Source organism: Gopherus evgoodei, chromosome 7 (genome assembly GCF_007399415.2).
Source record: "Gopherus evgoodei ecotype Sinaloan lineage chromosome 7, rGopEvg1_v1.p, whole genome shotgun sequence".
NCBI classification, from domain to species: domain Eukaryota; kingdom Metazoa; phylum Chordata; order Testudines; family Testudinidae; genus Gopherus; species Gopherus evgoodei.
In genome coordinates this window covers 19,251,762-19,272,379 of record NC_044328.1, presented here as the reverse complement: position 1 = coordinate 19,272,379, position 20,618 = coordinate 19,251,762, and the positions used below count along the sequence as shown (strand labels likewise).

At 38.8% G+C, this 20,618-nt stretch overlaps 1 protein-coding gene across 11 annotated transcripts in view; it reads left to right on the top strand.

Moving 5' to 3' along the window:
* Positions 1-20,618, top strand: part of ATE1 (arginyltransferase 1) — a 185,817-nt gene that overhangs the window by 58,443 nt on the left and 106,756 nt on the right. For 10 of the 11 annotated variants that reach the window (XM_030571238.1, XM_030571237.1, XM_030571236.1 and 7 more), the window contains one exon: positions 2,975-3,007. The exons of the other annotated variant lie outside the window; for it this stretch is intronic. In XM_030571238.1, coding sequence (XP_030427098.1) covers positions 2,975-3,007 — 33 coding nt within the window. The remainder of the gene's footprint in view (positions 1-2,974; positions 3,008-20,618) is intronic. 11 annotated transcript variants of the gene reach the window in all.

Here is a 20,618-nt window from a genome sequence, read left to right as displayed (position 1 = left end):
ATGAACTTGAATTCTACATTCATGGCGAACTTCAGACCTCCTCTTCAAATTGGGTGAATCTGAACCCAAAAAAATTACCTTTGTTTTGCTGGTCAGATTGCATTTTTTATGAAAGTGAATAGCAGATGTGGGCATCCATCAAAATTTAACAACCTTTCTGCCTCTCACCAGTCCCACTGCTGCCAAAAATTACAGCATCATTGAATCACTTATTTACGATTACAGTAAAAAACATGGCACTGCTAGTTTTAGAGAGATTCTTATGTGTAATATGTTGGAGAGCTTATTGGTTGTTTGTTTGGGCTATTTGTTAATATTTGTCTATATCTTCACTATCATTCTATTTTGGTGAATTTGAAGCACTGATCTGGTGAAGCCTACTTCCTAACTGCAATTATTATAGTTTGTTGTTAACTGAAAATCATGTGGAACTGAAAGGTAAACAGAAGTTATCTAAATGTTTACATTTAGATTGGAAACTAAGTTTCGTAAGTTTACTTACAGTGTGTTATGCTCCTGGATTATATTAAACAATTTGTGTTGATTTTTCTGAAATTATAAATATAGAGTTCATTCAATCTTAGATTTGCAGGTTCTATGGAACAATCAGTTCCTTGCTTCTTTAAAATATTTGACTTTCTTAGGTAAAATGTCAGGAAAGTTAAATCAATAGATGTATAATTTAATATGAAAACTTTAGCAGATATGAATAGATGAGGAAAGTAACGTGCAATAATTAGATAAGAAATCAAGTGGATGACTTGGAATAGTTAGTTTCCCATAAGATTGTGAAATAATTCTGAGTTATTACTTCTCCAGTAGAAAGGCTGCTTCTGTGTTTCCAGTATTTTCTTGGAAGCTGACTTTTATCTTCAATGATCTGGGGTAGCTGTGGTAGTGAGACTGCATTTATGACAAACAGTAAATAGATAACTGTGGCAACATATACTCTCTGGTGAGTGGCAGTTTTGGCTGTGGAAAATAAGTTTTAGGTTAAGATAAAAAATGTTTTTTAAAATCAAATGACTTGCACAGTAGGGCCTTAATCAATAAAACTGTTTGAAAAGTGTCTTTGGCTCAGCCTACTTACCGATAAGAGTAAAACTTGCACCATAAAGCTAGAGTTACTGATTAAGAACTATGGGGGTCTTCTGACATCAAAATTAACAACATTTTTTTTTTCTGGTGCCAGAACCTTCTGAAACTATTAGCTATAATGATTGATATCAAGGTCATAGAAAACAGACAAGCAATGTAGGAATTTATAAATCTCTGCTCCCTTTTTAGCCTGTGTGCCTCAACTTTGAATGGCTCTTTGGAAAACATAAAACTTGTGCTTTTTTTCAGAATCCAGAAGTAGAATTAAAATATTACAACCATACATTTTCCCATGCCTCTGCAATAAACTCAGAATTACTCAGGGTGTTGAACCAATCCTTGTGAGCATATCTGAAAGGGCTAATTATAGACAACACACAGTTCCCTTGTCCTCAGCAGCTGTTTATAGACATTCCTTAAAGCACATGTCTAAATATTTACCATTCATTTGTAGGTTAACATGATATTATGTGTTTGGGAGAAAATGTAAACAAAATTAGTGCCCTAGGAAAAACTTAAATTTTATTTCTGTTGAGCTCTTGATTAATTTACTGTAGAATCAGTCTTTTCTCATATACCATAATATAGGGTTATGACTGACTACTCAGTTAGTACTTCACTGATTCTCCAATTAGTGTATTGCAGGTTTATGCAGCTTCAGGAGGCTGGAGTTAATTTTTAAGTGATCTGTTTTACAGCTGTTTGCCTGTACAAACACTGACTTTCATAAGTAAGGGTTTATTTAGGATATGTATAGCACTTTGGCCCAAGGTCAACAATGCCAGTGTTGACAATGTTGACATTTTTGTACCTTATTCTGTTCTAAGAAAGATAATTTGCCATGGGAAGTCCGTTTATCGATGGTACCGTACATATACTCCTTCATCCTTTGCCTACATCAATCATAGTAAATTAATTAGGGGAGGAGTGAATCAAACTGCACAACATAATGCTATCTGTTAAATAAATTGATTATATTTTAAAAAATCATTTTGGGATACATCGATACCTGTAGTATCTTTAAAATATTGACAAATATATGTGCAAAATAAATAAAAGTTATGCTGCTTTATTTAGAAGATAAATGGCATTAGCTAAATTACATTATTGTATGTTTGTAGTCTTTTTTTTTTTTTTAAATCTTGAACATGATCACAATCTTTCTGTTTGAGTTTCTCCTTTTACGTCAAACTATTTGTGGCACATCAGTATATGTTGAAGAAAAACTCTAGTTTTGATAACACTTGCACTTTCAGAAAGTTGGCTTTCATGGAACTGAGCAGGCACATTTATGACTATGATGTTCTGCCTGTAAATGTTAAGATTTGACTAATCTTTACCACCAAACAGGAAGGCCAAAAAAAGGTGCTTTAGTGGTAAGGATGGTAGGAAAAGCTGCATCACTAGTCGAGGGGATGGAGGAGCAAGAGGTATGGGGGTGGGAAGAGGAACTTTGAGCTTGTTCAGGGCATGGATTGAGAATAAAAATAAACCAGAAGCAGACTTTGTATATGTAACTATAATTTTATGTAGCTTTCTTTAGGCCCTTCTGGCAATTTTGTATTTTTGCCTGAGTTTTGTGTTTAACAGAAGATTTCAAATGTTTTGTAAAATTAGTTCAAGTTTTATCTTCTAGTAGTGGTAAATAAGACATACAGTGGTATATTTTTGGAAGGTTTATTTTAATTTATGGAATCAGCAGCTTTTACTTTCAGTGATTTATTTTGGAAAACAAAACTGCATAGACTTCAGTGTATTCAAATTAACAGAGAAAATTTAACTTCAGTGCTAACATTCTCTTGTTTCTGTTTTGTGTGTTCTGTTTGTTCTGACTATTCTCTGGGGATTGTGCTTCTGATAAATCCGATCCATGCAGTTCACAAGATTCCTCTGCGATTCTCCACTTGAGGTATGAATTTAATCCTAATTCTAAACTTTGGAATTGTTTAATGCCAGGGTATCTTGGTTTCTTCTGCCTTCTGAAACTGTACTTCTACCAGATCATTATCTAGGTATTACAATAAAAGGACATCTGTAAGGGGCATAGGCTGAGATTTTTAAAGGTGCTTATGGGAGAGGCACATTCTTCTTTTGAATTTCCGTAGGAGTTGGTTACCTTAACTCCTTAAGGCTCTTTTGATAAATCCACCCATTGACTCTAGTATACACAATACACCTATATTTTAGTATTGGGGATTGCATAAATTGAGGCAAAACCTGGAAGCCCTTGGTCAAGCAAAGCTCTTCAGGATTGTAGAATCAGGTCATGAAAGGATAATAAGACATCTACATTTCTGATTGATTTTGATTTAAGTTAATGTGAAAAAATCGTGGTTGGATTTTTTGTGTTTGCTTTTTTAATAATGGCCGGGTATCTGATTGAATGTTATAACTGCCATGCTATCTTTTCCCTCTTCTCTTCAGTAGTAGTCACTAATGCAGAATCTATCCATAGTCTGAGAGAGGAAGTTATCAAATTATTAAGGGCATCGTTAGTGTCCCTCAAACATTATAGAGGGTAGGGCCTTCTGGCCCTGCATTCCAGCAACATCAACTTCATTGCCAGTCTAGCAAGGTTTCTTGGCATATTTTGAGGGGGATTAAAGGGGGAGAAATGAAGTAAAATTCTAAAGTTTTCATTGTGTTAATCTGCTTTCCCCAACCCCCACATAGGACATTTATCATTCAATGCTACTTAGGACACCTGGTATTCTGAAGACTAGGCTTATTTTATATGCTAATTGTGAAACATGTTATATAGTAATATCATATGTTAATGGCACCAAGCCTCAGTGAGTGTTTGTCCCTACAAAAGGATGGTTTAACAAGTGAGGAGCTGTGTGTCTTATTTTAAATGGATTATGTTAATGTTTATCAGTTGCAGTGTCTGGTTTTTGTCCTCTTAACTGATTCTCTGACTCTGTTACTACAGTCCAATCCAAGATAAAACAAAACAAATAATAAATTTAATAATTGATGAATATGCCTGTTTGGTTCTATGGTGCAATTAACTTCCTCAGCCATCAACAAACCCCTTTCTCTTCCTTCCTTAAGAGTCCATCTCCAGTGCACAGCCTTAAGCCACTTTTGGGGACGCACCATATAGTAAGGTTGTGGTTGCTCACTAGGTCTATAAAGAGATCCTTTTTTAAAATAAGTCATCCTTGTTTTTGCTTAAAAGGGATGCAAATGGTAAGTTGGTTATTGCATCAGTTGGATTTGCAGAAATTTGGCTAGCATGATTTTTTTATTCTGGTCATCTCAATCCCATTGTTGTGACATTGTACAATAAGACTTTAACCTTTTCAAGATCCACTCTTTTAATGTTGGGGCCTGCATGCCAAACCAGGATGGCTGTTACCAGGACAATCTTTGCGTAAGTGAAAATTCTCACAAGATGTTAAAAGCACAATAGTTTACAGGGCCTAACTGGCTCTGAGATCTTTACTGTGCTCACATGCTTATGATTATATGTGATCACCAATTTTCTGTTCCTTTGCTCTCATTGCTGGCAGAAGTTTTTAGCACAGCCTGACAGCTAGTCCCTGGTTCCTAAATGCATGCTTGTTACATGGATCTTCTGCTGGTTTAAAGTAAGTTCACTAGCAGGTTTCTAGAAAGTGGCTAATCTGTCAGCCTCAATTTGCTTAATATCGTTTTTTCTTGTAAGAATTAAAACCATGGAAGAATACTTGGAGGGGAGGAGGGCGGGCTGGGGGAAAGAGGCTATGCATAATATCTCATGTCATACTTTGGGTTATTATGTCAATACAAATAAACTAGAAATGAGCAAAAAGCAAAATCAATGTTAAGAAATATTTTCAGAAAGATTTTTTACCTTTTTGGCAGTTTGTTTGTAAAAACTGGTTTATTGTGAAGTAAAGGAAGATTAAGTGAACACATCACTTTTTAATCTTATCTGCTTTTGTTCTAAAGAGGAATCCAGGACTAGTGACTAAGAACTGAGCAAGGAGTTCACAGTTTGGAATGATGATTGAGATTACTTCATTTCCAGAAAAAATACTGGGAAACAAAAATGTGGTACTGTCTTTGTATGTCTTAAAGAGTTAACAACCACATGATGGTAATGAAATTGTCAGGTTATAGTAATTACACCAGTAATTTGATATGTTGCAGTTTGAATGAAGCCATGTGTGGAGAGTTTGTTACTTTTCTCTGCTGAATCCACCCCCCTTTACATTCCTGCAAGCTGAAGACTAATAGAGCTCATTAGACTTTATAGGAAAAGGGCTTTTATCACCTCGTCAAGTCAGGCAGCAGATTTCCATTATATTTCTAATTTTGTATGGCTGCATAGATTCTGATGTACGCTTCCCTGCTAGGTTTATGCTAGTATTCTTTCTTACAGACATTTTTTATTGACGTTTCGAAGCTTGAATTAAATTTTGTGTGGCACCACTTACAGATGTCTTCAATTAGATGAAGTTAAATAAAAGGGGTTGTATATCTGAGGCCAAAGGATTCTTGAAATTCTCTATTCTGAAACGATTTCCACAAGCCAATCCAGTAGGATGCAGCTTCTTCCATTTTGAGGGGGAAAAAAATTCAAAACAAAACCTTAAGTGAGTTTGAATTTGTTTTGAATTTTTAATCTGTAATAGCTACAGCAAGTACCTGTATTAAAATAGTCTTCCCACTCATTTTATACTTTGTGCCTTTATTACTTAATTCAGTCTTGAGGTATTGCAATCAAATGTTAAGCATGAATTAAAATATTATTTCCTTTCACACTCTGTAAAGAGAACCATCCTATTTTCCCCACTAAGACTATATAAAAAGCATTCAGTTCTTTATCACTGCTAAAGATTTTGGTGCCCCTTCAGTCTATCTAGACAAGAGCAAGATTGATGGTGTGGTACAATGCACAGCAATCTGCCATATAAATATTAGCAGAATAGCTAAGAATTTTATTCAATGAGTAGAAATAAGCATATCAGTGATGACACTCTCTTGTAGTACTCATTGCTGTTTACTTGGAGAAAATGCAATGCTCTTAAAACAGGAAGTTGCAATGTCAAGTAAGGGTTTGTACATGAAGTCCTCTCTGTGCTGAAATGAGAATTTACCTTACAAAAATACCAAGATTGGGGACGAAAGGAGGACTACAGTAAACGATCTTCTGAAGTTCCAAATGGTTGTGATGTTAGCAAATCTTATTAAGCATAGTTGTTAAATAGATTTTTGGTAATCAGCAAATCTTTGTCGGTTTTTGTTATCTTTTTGTTACCCTCATTAGTTTGCTTTCCCCCTTTTACAAGCCTTCCTATCTGTCCTCTTCCCAGGCCACTTATGTTGCTTCTTTATAGTCTTTTTGCCCTGTCTTTCCCTCGCTTTGTCTCATCACCTCATTTCAGGTTCAGAACTTTATGCAAGACACCTGTTACTAGCATTGACAATGCTGTGCCATAGATTTGCCATCAGCCTTCTAAAGTGCACCAGTCAAACTAGCTTTCAGAGCAAGCACTGCTTACATGTTTCGCTAAACCTTCAGGGTGAGGAATGAATGTGCTTGTGACTGCTGGTTTGCTGGCTGGACAACTTTTTTCTTCTCATGACCACCTCTTCTAAAAATATTTAAACATGCTACTTAATTAATCCCCATCCTCCACCCCAAAAAAGTCATGGGTTACTATTTAAGAAGTTAAATTTAAGGGTTGATTTATTATGAAATGCTTAAAATATGTGGTTTATATTTTAGAAGAATAGAACTAAGAAAAAGTTTGTGCTCCAACACAAATTCAAATTTTTATATCTGACCTTTTATATTCATGCTGTTCAGAAAACTGATAGTCAATACATTTTTGATGTTTTAGAAGAACTAAGATTAATGGGAGTGGTATATAAGGTAATTCTATATTATATCCTGTTGGCCCTTACTTACAATTTGTGATAAAAATAACTGATTTTTTTTTTGGTCAGTTTTCAGTGCAGTTTCTTCCTGTTTTCTATCAGAGCGGTAGTTGTGTTAGTCTGTATTCCTCGTTGTTCCTGTCTTCACTGGTCACAAGGCCAGGACCAATCAATATAAAAACTTTTCACCCTCCTTATTCAGCCCATCATGTTTTTGTCCATCCTTTGCTCTCCACAGTCTTTAGTTGCATTGCTGTGTAGTGGCCATCATCTTTAACTCTTCGTTTAACCAGTTTTAGTGCTAAGTGACTATAGCTGAGGAGACATTGGTTGTGAGCTTTTTCCTTTCAAGATCTTATCCTTCGCCTTTCCCCCCACATACAGATGGAGACATTGGTAAATGGCTTGTCTAGTTTTTGTAAAGTCTAACACACGCGACTGGACTTTACAAAAACTAGACAAGCCATTTAAACACACATTTTGCTTCTCTATAAAGGAAAAAGGACACTAAATTATCTAAACTACTACATGCCACAAGGGGCCACAACAGTAGTGGCCTTAACTCACCCAACAATATTGTTAATTTATCCAGCTATACTCTTAGCCCGGCTGTAGAGTCTGTTCTGTCTCGGGGCCTCTCCTTCTGCCCCTCCACCCCCACGGACATGATACAGTTCTGTGGTGACCTGGAATCCTACTTTCAACGTCTCCGACTGAAGGAATGTTTCAACACACCTCTGAACAGTACTCTAATCCACAGAAACCTTGCTACCAACACTACAAAAAGAAAGATTCTGCGTGGACTCATCCTGAAGGTTGAAACAACAGACTGGACTTTATATAGAGTGCTTCCGCTGATGTGCACGGACTGAAGTTGTGGAAAAACAGTATCACTTGCCCCATAAGCTCAACTGTGCAGAACACAATGCCATCCACAGCCTCAGGAACAACTCTGACGACATAATCAAAAAGGCTGACAAAGGAGACGCTGTTGTCATCATGAATAGGTCAGAATATGAACAAGAGGCTGCTAGGCAGCTCTTTAACACCACATTCTACAGGCCATTACTTTCTGATCCCACTGAGGGTTACCTAAAGAAACTACACCATTTGCTCAGGAAACTCCCTGAAAAAGCACAGGAACAAATCTGCACAGACACACCCCTAGAACTCCGACCAGGGGTATTCTATCTGCTACCCAAGATCCATAAACCTGGAAATCCTGGACACCCCATCATCTCAGGTATTGGCACCCTAAGGGCAGGATTGTCTGGCTATGTAGACTCTCTCCTCAGGCCCTGCACTACTAGCACTCTTAGCTATCTTCAAGACACCACTGACTTCCTGAGGAAAATACAGTCCATTGGTGATCCTCCAGAAAACATCATCCTGGCCACTATGGATGTAGAAGCCCTCTACACCAACATTCCACACACAGATGGACTACAGGCCATCAGGAACAGTATCCCCGATAATGTCACAGCAAACATGGTGGCTGAACTTTGACTTTGTCCTCATCCACAACTGTTTCACATTTGGGGACAATTGTATACCTTCAATTCGGCGGAACTGCTATGGGTACCTGCATGACCTCACAGTATGCCAACATTTTTATTGCTGACTTAGAACAACGCTTCCTCAGCTCTCGTCCCCTAATGCCCCTACCCTTCTTGTACTACATTGATGACATCTTCATCATCTGGACGCATGGAAGAGAAGTTCTTGAGGAATTCCACCATGATTTCAACAATTTCCCTCCCACCATCAACCTCAGCCTGGACCAGTCCACACAAGAGATCCACTTCCTGGACACTACAGTACTAATAAGCGATGGTCACACAAACACCACTTTATACCGGAAACCTACTGACCACTATACTTACCTACGTGCCTCCAGCTTTCATCCAGACCACACCATACGATCCGTTGTCTACAGCCAAGCTCTAAGATACAACCACATTTGCTCCAATCCCTCAGACAGAGACAAACACCTACAAGATCTCTATCAAGTGTTCTTAAAACTACAATACCCACCTGCTGAAGTGAAAAAACAGATTGATAGAGCTAGAAGAATACCTAGAAGTCACCTATTCCAGGACAGGTCCAACAAAGAAAGTAACAGAACGCCACTAGCCGTTGCCTTCAGCCCCCAACTAAAACCTCTCCAGCACATCATCAAGAATCTGCAACCTATCCTGAAGGACAATCCCTCACTCTCACAGAACTTGGGAGACGGGCCAGTCCTCACTTACAGACAGCCTCCCAACCGGAAGCAAATACTCACCAGCAACCACACAACAAAAACACTAACCTAGGAACTTATCCTTGGAACAAAGCCCGTTGCCAACTCTGTCCACATATCTATTCAGATACCATCATAGGACCTAATCACATTAGCCACACCATCAGAGGCTTGTTCACCTGCACATCTACCAATGTGATATATTCCATCATGTGCCAGCAATGTCCCTCTGCCATATACATTGGCCAAACTGGACAGTCTCTATGTAAAAGAATAAATGGACACAAATCAGACATGAAGAATTATAACATTCAAAAACCAGTCAGAGAACACTTCAACCTCCCTGGTCACTCCGTTACAGATCTAAAAGTCACAAGTCTTCAACAAAAAAACTTCAAAAACAGACTCCAGTGAGAAACTGCAGAACTGGAATTAATTTGCAAACTGAACACCATTAAATTAGGCTTGAATAAAGACTGGGAGTGGATGGGTCATTACACAAAGTAAAAACTATTTCCCCATGCAATTTTTTCTCCTACTGTTATTAATATCTTCTTGTCAACTGTTTGAAATGGGCCATCCTGATTATCACTAACATTTGTTTTTCTACTGCTGATAATAGCCTACCTTAATTGATTAGTCTTGTTAGAGTTGTTTGGCAACCCCCATTTTTTCATGTTCAATGTGTATATGTATCTTCCTATTGTATTTTCCACTGCATGCAGTGGGTTTCATGGGTTTTAGCCCATGAAAGCTTATGCCTAAATAAATGTGTTAGTCTCTAAGGTGCCACAAGTACTCCTTGTTCTTTTTGCTGATACAGACTAACATGGCTACCACTCTGAATTAAATACATTGTAACTAGAGCAACCAATGGATTAGACCTTTGATGTCATTCTATCTGCTTAAAAAAGATATATGAGAATCTTGCAGAATAAACTGAGTAGGATCATACAAGCCTCTGTAAAAGGACAAGATGAAATGAAAACAGAAGTAGCCTCAGAAGATATTGCAGCGTTGAGAAGCAGAGGGAAAGATGGGGCCTAGTTGGGACCTCACTTCTTCCAAGTGCCCCTGGATGCAGAACTGTAAAGAAGTGAGGCGTCCCCTTCCTCGGGAGGTCCAGAGCCGATACAGAGCCCCCTTGCTCAAGCCATGTAGGCTGGGGCAAGAGAAAAATTGAAGGGAGTAGCCAGGGTCATAACTCTCAAGACAACAGAAGCAAATGCAAAAGCAGGCTCTGCACCAGACACCTTTGGACACTGATGATGTCGTCAGCCAGCTTTCTACAGTTTTCACTGTGAATCAACCGTGACAAGGTGTCACCAGGCAGTTTCTTTGAATTTATGCCTGTTCCTAGGCGTTCTTACAAGAGGAGTCTGATAAATCAGTATCCTAGTTCCATTAAGATTCATTACTAGAATCTTGTCAAAATTTTGTAGCATTTCCATAGATTACTTAAGCCAGTCACTTACCTTAGACCCCAGGTTAGGCTACTTCTTTCAGTGGGGAGCCTTAGTCCTTCAAAGGTTGTGAGAACCTTGTCTCTTTCCCTTTGAATCTTCATCCTTAAGTTTCTATCTATTAAAGTGAGTTTCTAATGGCTATTACTTCTACCTCCTGTATGGAGGAGAGAGTTATACTTGTGTAAGGAACCTTAAAAACAAGATATGAGGATATTTGGACAACTACCTTGTTTTCTTCTGAAGGTAGCTTTGAAATTTTGCCTCAGGAAGGATATTTCCTTTTCTGTTTTTGTTCCAACCTAGGCAAGAGAAATCAAATTAAAAAGTAAGTACAGGCGAGTCTCATCTTACGTGGAGGTTCCATTCCGTGGTTAGCGCATAAAGCGAAAACTGCGTATAGTCAAAATTACATTGAGTTGAATGGCGGGCAGAATCGCCCGCACTGCAGGTACAATATTTAAATTGTTTTTTTTTGTTTTTTTTTTGTTTTTACTGACCGTGTAAAGCTGAAATCGCGCGTGTTAAATGCACGTAAGATGCAACAGGCCTGTAATAATTTGATCTATAAACTTCAGCTATAAAACTAATAGGAATGTTATTACAGAACATTCAGACAACTTTCTTGATTAAAGACCAGCAGTTTGATCTATGTTAGACAGATATTTGAACTGTGTTGGACAAATTCAGGGAAATTTAGTGTTCCAAAATGAACTCAAATCACTCGTTATAAAAAAAACTTTCATAAGTATATAACTCATGTAGCGAAGAGATGACTCACTGATGTGGTGCCTCCTGCTGGTTGTCTGGGAATTAGCTTTTTTCAGCCTCGGAGTGTCCTCTGCTGGCCAGGTGTCTCGCCTGCTGCTGGCCCTGAGTCCTTCCCGGACCCCGGTGCCCTTTACCTTGGGGTTTTGCCCCAGTAATACCTCTGCTCTCTGGGTCTGCCCTCCCTTTGGAATTCCCAACTCTCTAACCCCACTTTGCCTCAGTGGCTACTGCCAGTCATCATCTAGCCCCTGCTCACTGGGGTAGACTGCAGTCTTTAATGGCCACTCATCATTGGCAAGGAGGTTGGACCAGCTGCCTCTGCCTAATCCCGGGCTACATCCCTGCAGCCCCAGTACCTGTTTAGGCCTTGACCCAAGGCCTCAGCCTGGGGAGTTGACAGGCTGGAGCTTCCCAGTATTGCTCTGTCCAGTACACTGTCCCCAGGCAGCCAAGCCTGTCTCCCTCCAAGGCCGGAGCAAGACTCCATTGCCTTCTGGTCCTTCAGCTCTTTTACAGGGCCCAGCATGGTCCTGATTGGCTGCCTCTCAGCCTTTTCCTATTGGCGCCCCGGGACAGCCCTTTCCCAGGGCTGTTTTTAAGTCCTTCAGGGCTGGAGCAGGGTGATGACCCCGCTATACCATAGCCTTACACTCTTCTGCTATAAGTATTTTAAAACTAGGGCACATTCAAAATGCTAGAGCAGGGATAGGCAAACTTTTTGGCCTGAGGGCCACATTGGGGTTGCGAAACGGTATGGAGGGTCAGGTAAGGAAGGCTGTGCCCCCCCAAACAGCCTAACCCATGCCCCCTCCCGCCCCCTGACTGCCCCCCTCAGATCACCCAACCCATCCAACTCCCCCTGCTCCTTGTCCCCTGAGCGCCCCTTGAGCACCTCCTCCTGGGACCCCCTGCCCCTAACTGCCCCCCTGGGGCTCCCTCCATCCCCCCCCAGCCCCTTTTGGAATATGGCCCTGTGAACATGGGCGGAGGACTCAGGAGGAGCAGGGGCAGCCCGAGAGAAGCAGCAGTTTCCCCTTCAAAGCACCGCTTCTCTCCGGCCAGCTGTACGGCCACCCGGTGCTCCTTCTGATTCCCCCGGCTGCGTTCCCCACGTTCCTCCCACCTGCACCGCCCGCCTGCGCCCCTGCCCCCACAGTGTAGCCCCTCCCTCCCTGTGAGGGGTGCTCCAGTGCTGAGCTGCCCGAGTGCCCAGCCCTGGGGCCCCCTGTTGAGGGGCCCTGTGCCAGGGCACCCTGTATTTACTTGTAAATCTGCCCCTGAGCTGCGCCTCCCGGCCGGAGCCAGCCACACCTCCACGCTGCCAGCATGACGAGCTGAGGCTGCGGGGTAGGAGGGACAGCAGGGGGGGGTGCTGGGGCCAGCCGAGAGTGGACCGTATTTGCCCACCTCTGTGCTAGAGATTATGAACATTAGCATATAAAATCCTCACTTCAGAGCTGTTGGGTACAATGCTTTTTGGTACAAAGATTTTATAATCAGTTTCCCATCCAAGGCCCTAATCCTGCAAAGATGTAAATTCCTGAGTAATTTTTTGCGTTGTGAGTGGTCCCATTGATTCCAATGAGATTTTCAGAGTGCATTAAGTTAAGTATATGTGCAAGTGTTTGCAGGATCAGGGCCCCGCTATCTCCTTTTCCCAACCCAGTTTAGCCTGTGAGATCTGTCAGGATCACATGACAAAGTGCATGACTACAAGCTGCATGTCTTGCTTGTTTTTCATTTTCCCTTTGAAGTTGGATACACCATTTATATACTACTAACAATCCCAATTACTTTTCAGATACACTAATAGTAAGAGCTTACAAATTAGGAAACTCTTTTCAAACGAAACAGAAACCCTATGTAGTTACAACAAAAATATCCAGTGTTGGAATATTTAAGACACCAATATTTTCCCCCATTATGATTAGGGTGACATCCATTATTAATCTTCACCATTTACTTTATTTTAGTTCTCTTTTTTCCTAGAACAGTGTGAATAATTGTTTAATTTCATAATGAAAACTACAATTTATGCAATACTGTTCATGTAAAAAAATTTGAATATACATTTATTGAAGTTGTTTAGAGAAAATAGTTTCTTCATTGTCAAGCAAACCTGAGGTAGATTGTATGCCTAGTTTTCATCCAATAATTGCAACATACTGCAGCGAGTTTGCTTTATTAAAATTGTGGTACTATAAGGCTTAGTTATCATAGCTAATTAAAAATCAGTTTAAAGCTTGTAGCAGTGTTGACGCCTATAAGGATTCATATGAGTCCTGAAATTTAGTTCAGTTGTTTATTTTATGAGAAACAGGAAATAAAAATATTTGGCCAAACTGTGAAGTCATTCCCCATTTATTTCCTTTTGGGTATAGAGAATTATTACCAGCTACAAGAAAAACAGCAAAGATTTACATTTTTCAAATATATTCCAGGAGCTGCTTTTATCAGTGTCCTCTTTGTTGAAAATATATAGCTTACGCTGCATCAACCGAAGAAGTGAGCATGACTGTTCAAAGCCACCAAAACTGAAGAAATTAAAAATGACCACATACTGTAATTCAGTCTGACTAGTAAACTGGCATAATGTTAGTGTGATAGCGTGCAGGAACCTCACACAATTAACTCCAGCATCAGCAGAGTTCCAATAAAAAGTGAGGGCACACCTGGCAAAAGATTCCCTCTAGGACCCCCAGGAGCGTGGCGAGCTGCTAGGTGCATAGAATACTGGGGAAGCATTTTGAAAGCCTAATTTCACTGACCACAGGGAAAACTGTATCTAGAAGCCAGAGATTTCCTCCTTTCCTTTCCCTTTATGGGCAGTATAGACTTGTCTTACCATCTTCTTCTTTACATCCAAAGCAGAAGAGAGAGAAAGTATATGATCCCCTTAATTGTTACAGTTGTTACATTCCATCTGGTAAGTGATAATTGCTGTATTCCAAGATACAGCAGGAATAGGTAGTGACCAGACTATATAGGAGTAAAAATTACACAGTTACCTTGATCGTAAGTTCTTTGGGGCAGGAACCATCTTTTTGTTTTGTTTATGTACAGTGCCTTGCACAGTGGGGTCCTGGACCATTACTCCTAAGTGCCCTGGTAGTACAAATTAATAATAATAAATAAAATAAAGCTTCTATAAGAAAAGTGAAAGTGACTGACATGCATTAAAGCAATCTGGGACATTGACTACAATACGTGAAGTTTGAATGTAACAATTTGCTATAAACATGTTCCACTGTGTTACTGGACTTATGGTCAATACAATATATTATATGATAAAAGTTAATATTAAATATGATTTAAAGCACTAATGATACAACATTGAGATGTAAAAATGTATAGCCAGTATGGTATGATGTCAAAGTGGAATCAAATCCTCTGGTGTTAATAGAATTGGTAGCTAGTTGAATATGATGTTAAAGGGAATTAACATGTAACAAAATATGTTTTATTGTACTTTTTTGACATGATATTAACTAGTTTATCTTTATTTTGGTCCTGGTTTTAGTTCTTAAATCTATATTTTTGACTGCACCCATATCAGTAAATCTTTATCATTCTCACACCAATGAATCATTGATTTTTTTCATATTGATTATATTGATACCTAATATTAGCATTTGTGACCTGGTAGCCTCAACCCTTGAGGGGAGGGGGAGAGAAACTAATTTACCTTATTCTTGTATAAAACTTCATCTTGTTGATTGGGAGCATGGTGTGATATATTCAGATATCCCACACTGTTGTGTTTGGGGATTTAAATTATTTAGTTGATCTCCCTGTGAATGTAAAAGTTGTTCACACTTAGAGATTTGCTGCAGAACATACAGGACATTCTTATTTCTATCATTCTGCCTCTTTCCTTATGTTTAACTTACAAAAAAAAAACTTCCTGGGACTGTTTTACCCTTTTCCCTGCCTGTTTTTTAAATTAAAATGTGATATATTTTAAAAAATATATTCAACTAATCTATTCAAACTAAATAATTACTGAATTTTATCTTTTTTCTTTCTCATTATTTCCTGTGCTAAAAAACAGCAAACAAAACTGTCAAATGTATTCCACTAGATAATAAAATAAGGATATATTAGCACAGGTTAATGAATGGCTAGTGGTGAGACATGAATTGTTCAATTATAAACTATGCTGCTTTCTGTGAGTCAGTGTCTGTTAACTCAGGGTACAGCACCCTGTGAGGGGGTGGGTGTCTGAAGGCTTGGGATGGTACAAGATACCAGCAGTTCCTGCTATACCAGATGGCCCCGGAGCCAGGCCACCCAACAGTTTGTACCTTATTCTGCTAACCTAGGGTTGAATCATGCCCATCGCCTTTGAAATACCATAATAAAAATAACCCAAATATTAGGTCTTGTTTGAAGAAAAGGTAGCATTCAAGGTCATTTGCCTCAGACTTGTGAGGGCCTGGGGTTTTAATAATATTGTATAGCCCTTAATCACAGCATACCTAGTTGTGTTGTGATTCTGTCTCTCAGCTTGAGGTTTAGCTTTTTTTTTTTTTTCCCCTCTAGTATTTTTCTTTTTAATGTAATTTATTAAATGAGGAAAAAACACAGTTAGCTTTTAAAACTCTTATTATTTTTCACTTGGACCATGCTGTCTTTGGACACCCTCTCTTTAAAACCCTGAAGGCATAAATATTTTAAACTGCTTTACTAAGGGAATACTATTTCTAATGTCAGACTGTTTCCACAGAGTGCTTTTGACCTTGCATTTCTTGACTCATTAATCTTAGAAGCCATGGTACTTTCTGTAGTAATCAGAATAACTCAGAGTTTTTGTGGAATAAGAGTTAGGGTGCAGTGTTTCTGGTAGATGAGGTGAGCCCTGTATGGTATGTCTTAACCACCTGGTGTCAATTATGGTGTACTTAACATAGCGAATACCAAAAGGACACTTTAATAGTGCAAGGTGCTGTGCACCCATTTCTTGAGGGACAGATCAATATTTCACATTGACTTTGTATCCTAGATCTGTTGTACCTCAAAAGCCACTAGATGGAATTTCATACAAGTAAGACCTCAAGTTCAATGGAGATGAGCATTCACTAAGATATTGGGGAGCGTGGGGAATAATATGTTACAAAAGATTACTTTGCATGAAAGGAAAATGTGTAAAATAAAACTTTATTCGGTGAGGTTTTGTTTAATATAACATAGATTCCAGAACTCTCTTCTGGAATTATTGGCATGCCTGTAATACATTCATTGTAAAATACAATTTGTTCATAATATTTTACAATAATTGAATTGGTGGGAATTAATAATGGGAATACTTAAGGTGCTTCTTTTGCGGAGGTTCATTGATTCATTTTGGTTGAGATGACATTACAGGCCTTTTCTCCCCCTACTCACTGCCATCTGCGCACACACAGGCATTCTTTTACTTCACAAAACAACTGCACGTTAGCTGAAATGTCGTTCTGTATACTCTGTGCTGCTTGTAATTCTATATACTTTTTTCTGAAAGTTCAACAAATGAGGTTGGACAGTTTTTAACTTCAGATATTTAAGTTTAGACTCTTTTTGCATGTGGATAAAAGCTTACTCTTCCAGCTTCACTGTTTCACAGAGATTGACTTTTTAACATGTGAAGAAATCAGAAGCAGTTTAATTTACAAGAAACACAAGTACTTGTTTGTGAAGCTATGTAATGCAAAAGCATAATACAGCATTTTCTGCTAGATTTAAGGTACTAGGATGTGACTCTTCAAATAGAAGTGCACCTCTATTGCACCTCTGTTGGTGGAATGAGATGAAAATAGAAGAATATATTGCTCTTAATATAATGAGTATATTTCAGTCCATGTCTTCTTGCCGAGGGCCTGATCAACATCTGTTGCCAGGGTGATGTGCATTCTGAGTACATGCAAGGGGCAAGAGCATGATGCTCTGACAATGCTGGAGCAGTGCAACATAACAGCAGGCACAAATTAGAGCAGTTTCAGTTTTGTTTTAACTTGAAATAATGGCTAAACTGACCCTTGACTGCTTGCAGAAAGTGCTTGGTCCGCATGAGGAGCTGGTGCTTAAGGTAGTGTTGCTTTCTCTTGGAATGTATGTGTGAAAATAATCCCTAATGAAGAATTAATCATTAGATCTAATATAGAAATAACTCTGACATATGATTACGGTTTTAATGTTCTGAATTTATTTACTTTAAATGATTCTTTTAAAATGCAAAAATCAAGGTTTTTTGTCTTTTGAGTAGCTGCTGCATGAACAAATAGTTTATATAATGAAAAACATAACTGATATATCTGAATAGAAACAAGTCTGTGTATATGCACTATAGTTTAAGGTCCACATTTTCTATTGATGTACAAGCTGTCCTACTTAGTGTTAGGAATACCGCATTGTAGTTATTGGTTGCAAAAGCAATTGGTGAAATCTGTGCAAGGAGAAATATCTGAGTTTTAGGCCGTAAAGTCTTGAAATTGTTCCGTTTAGAGCTTTAATTTTGACAAGGTTATTTCATATAATTTTTTTTTAAATGGAGGAATATTTTGAAAATATAGATGTAGGGCATGCAGCTTTCATAAATAAGATTTGAATCTTGCTTGTGTACTCCAATCTTAGTTCTGGTTCAATGCATTTAGTTTGTAATGACTATAGCCAGATACTTTCTCTTGTGCCTTTTATAAATGGTCATATTGTAAACAGTACTTGAATGGTCTTTCTCATTGGGATTACTTGTTTGGTAAAAGTGAGTGAATTGTTCGAACAAGTCAGTTGAAATTATTTTTGCTCATGTGACTAATTTTTAACATGTGGTACCTATCAGAATAAGTTCAACTGCCCATCGTCTATTCAGTCTAGGCTATGGTCTAAAAATTCTTCACTTAAACCCACCTTCTGTTGTTGTAATGTAAAACAGTTGGCAATAGAAAGTAATATCAGATTTATTGAGTAAAAAGCAGTTCTTTGTAAAGAACTTGTGCAGTGAAAAACATGACAGGATGGATAATTAAGTTGAACACTGCGGAATTCAGGATTAAAGGGAACTAGATGGTAAAGAAAATGGCATGCCAAAATTAGTTGTGCAATACATTTTAAATTAGAAGATGATTTTCTTCTTAGTTTAAAGAACCAGTCTCTGGCTTTAGATACTTACCTAATCTGCATACTAGACTGCCTGTACAAACACACAACAACAATAAATTATATCCCTACAGCCAACCACTCTGACCTGCCCTCTCCCTACAGAGCAGAGAAAAAAGATCAGCTCTGAAGATTCTTCTGCAACAAATGCTTTACAGTTTGAGATTCTCCACTACTTACTCTGAATCCTCTAAATTACTGTAAACATTAAGCCTCTCAATACCTGTCTGAGAACAATATTGTACCAATTTTAAACAGAGAGAAACTGAGAGACGGAATTTCTCTGGCCAAAGTCACATAACGAATCACTTTTGGTCCTTGGAATAGAAGTCAGGATTCCTGACTTCACAAAATAGTACTCCCTCTATTCCCTCTATGTAAAAATACATTTCATTTTTCTGAAAACTTGGAATGCCTAAATATTACACAAGGGAGAGGAGGAATAGCTCAGTTGTTTGAGCATTGGCCTGCTAAACCCAAGGTTGTGAGTTCAGTCCTTGAGGGGGCCATTTAGGGAACTAGGGTAAAAATCTGTCTGGGGATTGGTCCTTCTTTGAGCAGGGGGATTGGACTAGATGACCTTCTGAGGTCCCTTCCAACCATAATATTCTATGATTCTATGAAAGGAAAACCATGTATTTGTGTGTGTGTGTATATATATATATGCTTCTAGACGTTAAAGTAAGCAGATAGTATCCTATATTGCATTTGTACAAGAGTTGTTTAAGCGTAATCTTCAATTATCTTCAGATACATGATAGGATGGTTCTAGAAACAGTCATGTGCTGACCTATTAATATCCTTTGTTCCAGTTCCTTTCAGGTATCCTTGGGGGTGGAGAGGCTCTCTTTAGCCAGATGATATCCAAATGAATGGTAAACCTCCCAGGGGTTTAAATAGATTTTCTCTTGTGGATGGAGATCCCCTCCTATGCAACATCCAACTCCAAGATGGAGTTTTGGAGTCACATGGGCAAGTCACACATCCATGCATGACTCAGTTTTTACCAGCCAAGCCACATTCCTGGGAAGGCTCAGATGTGGATTGGCATCTTCAAGTTCATTGTTGGCTTAAGTGGTTTTTGACTGGGCTCTTGATTTGCACTTTTCTCAAGAAGCTTACCAAATGCTCTACTAGGCTAGTTAAAATCAAGCCAGTACACAGCCAATATTCATAACTTCAAATACAAAAATGATACATGCATACAAACAGGATGAATACATTCAGTAGATCATAACCTTTACATAGATGTGTTACATGGCATATGTAGCCTAAAACATATTCTAGTTATGTCACACGTGCAATCATAAGCATATGCCATAAAGCCTTATGAGGGGGGGCACCGTCACAATAGGGTAACATGTTTGTTGTGTCTCAATGGAACCACATCACATTTGCTCCATTTAAAAGTAAAAAAATGTGTTTGGCTGAAACAGCACAAGTGACCAATAAGGTAATTTTGGATGGGACTAAAGAATGAATAGCCATCTGTCTCTTTCTGTGCCCTCAGTTAGACATGTGAAGATGCACTGAAAGCAATTGCTGTAACTAGACATAATTTTAGGTTTGCACTTAAGTCACTGAGGGAGCATGGGCTTTCAGACTCTGTTATTAGAGCATATACATGGCTCAAGACATATAGGGAGAAAACTTGAAGGGAATTGGGTGCCATGTCTACATAGATCATAGAGTAGAACTGCGTCTTGCATCATAGCTTATGAGACTCGAGTACTGCATGTTGTGTGATTAGAGATGATTTCTGCATGTCCTGTGGTGACAATATGGACTTGGGTACATTAGCGTTTAGTTTGCAGCAAGCCGGGGTGTGAATCTACCCCACATCAGCCTGTTGCAACTGCCTGTTCAGGTGGACCTTGTTGATGTGCATTTAACAGTTCATTATTACACTTTGATCTGCCCTGCTTTGAAATGGGAGTGGATTAAAGCCCACTAAGGAAGTGTTAATGTACATCAGCAGGGTTCCCATGAACAGTTACTGCACGGCAGGCTATTGTGGGGTAAATGCTCACCCCAACTTTTCA